This window comes from Rhincodon typus, chromosome 24 (genome assembly GCF_021869965.1).
Source record: "Rhincodon typus isolate 14 chromosome 24, sRhiTyp1.1, whole genome shotgun sequence".
Lineage (NCBI taxonomy): Eukaryota > Metazoa > Chordata > Chondrichthyes > Orectolobiformes > Rhincodontidae > Rhincodon > Rhincodon typus.
In genome coordinates, this window is record NC_063355.1 from 47,336,186 (window position 1) to 47,336,911 (window position 726).

General features: G+C 50.7%; 1 protein-coding gene across 1 annotated transcript in view; it reads right to left on the reverse strand.

Moving 5' to 3' along the window:
• The window catches only part of LOC109920113 (scavenger receptor class B member 1-like), a 45,111-nt gene extending 44,661 nt beyond the window's left edge, over window positions 1–450 (reverse strand). Inside the window, exon 1 of the mRNA XM_048611772.1 lies at window positions 331–450. Within this exon, the coding sequence (XP_048467729.1) occupies window positions 331–450 (120 nt within the window). The remainder of the gene's footprint in view (window positions 1–330) is intronic.
• Window positions 451–726: the final 276 nt, after the last annotated feature.

Sequence of the window (726 nt, forward strand, 5' to 3'; positions counted from 1 at the left end):
CCCTCTCACTCGGACTGTACCCGGACTGTGACCCTCTCACTCGGACTGTACCCGGACTGTGACCCTCTCACTCGGACTGTTTCGGTACCTCTTGGACAGAAGAAGCTGCAGGAAACGTGAACATTTTGGATGAACTGGTGATAGTCAATCGCTTGTGTAAGTTTGTAGGTGACATGACCACAATAACGGATCAGAACCCCCCTCCTCTCTCTCTCTAACAATAAGGAGAGCTGCTCCGCGCTGACATTCACAAATTAGCTGCTGCTCTCCGAATGATTAACAACCTTTTCAATTCGAGGCCGATGATTGTGCCGCTTTCTGCAGTTTTACCTTAGTGACCTGATCCCGGATAATGAGCGGCCCGGTAAAGAACAGGAACAAGCCGAGAGTAATGAGCAGGAGGCCGGAGCCCAGCAGCAACAACACTGGCCTCGGACCGGGGAACCGCATCGCTGGATCCGAGAGAGTGGCGGACCCGAGCAGGGACAGGGAGAGGGTGGACCTTCACTTACCGAGTGGGTGGAGGCTGAACTTCATTAGCCGTTGGGACCGCCACACCCTGGCTAATCGATCATCAGATTAACGTTAAACAGTAATTCAGATTTAGGAGAAATTAAAAACACAGAAATCAGAAGTGAACCACTTACATGCAAAACAGTACAAGGGCTGAAATTCTGCCAATTACCAGCCGGATCCTCAATACCCTACTCCCCTAAAACTTAGAGA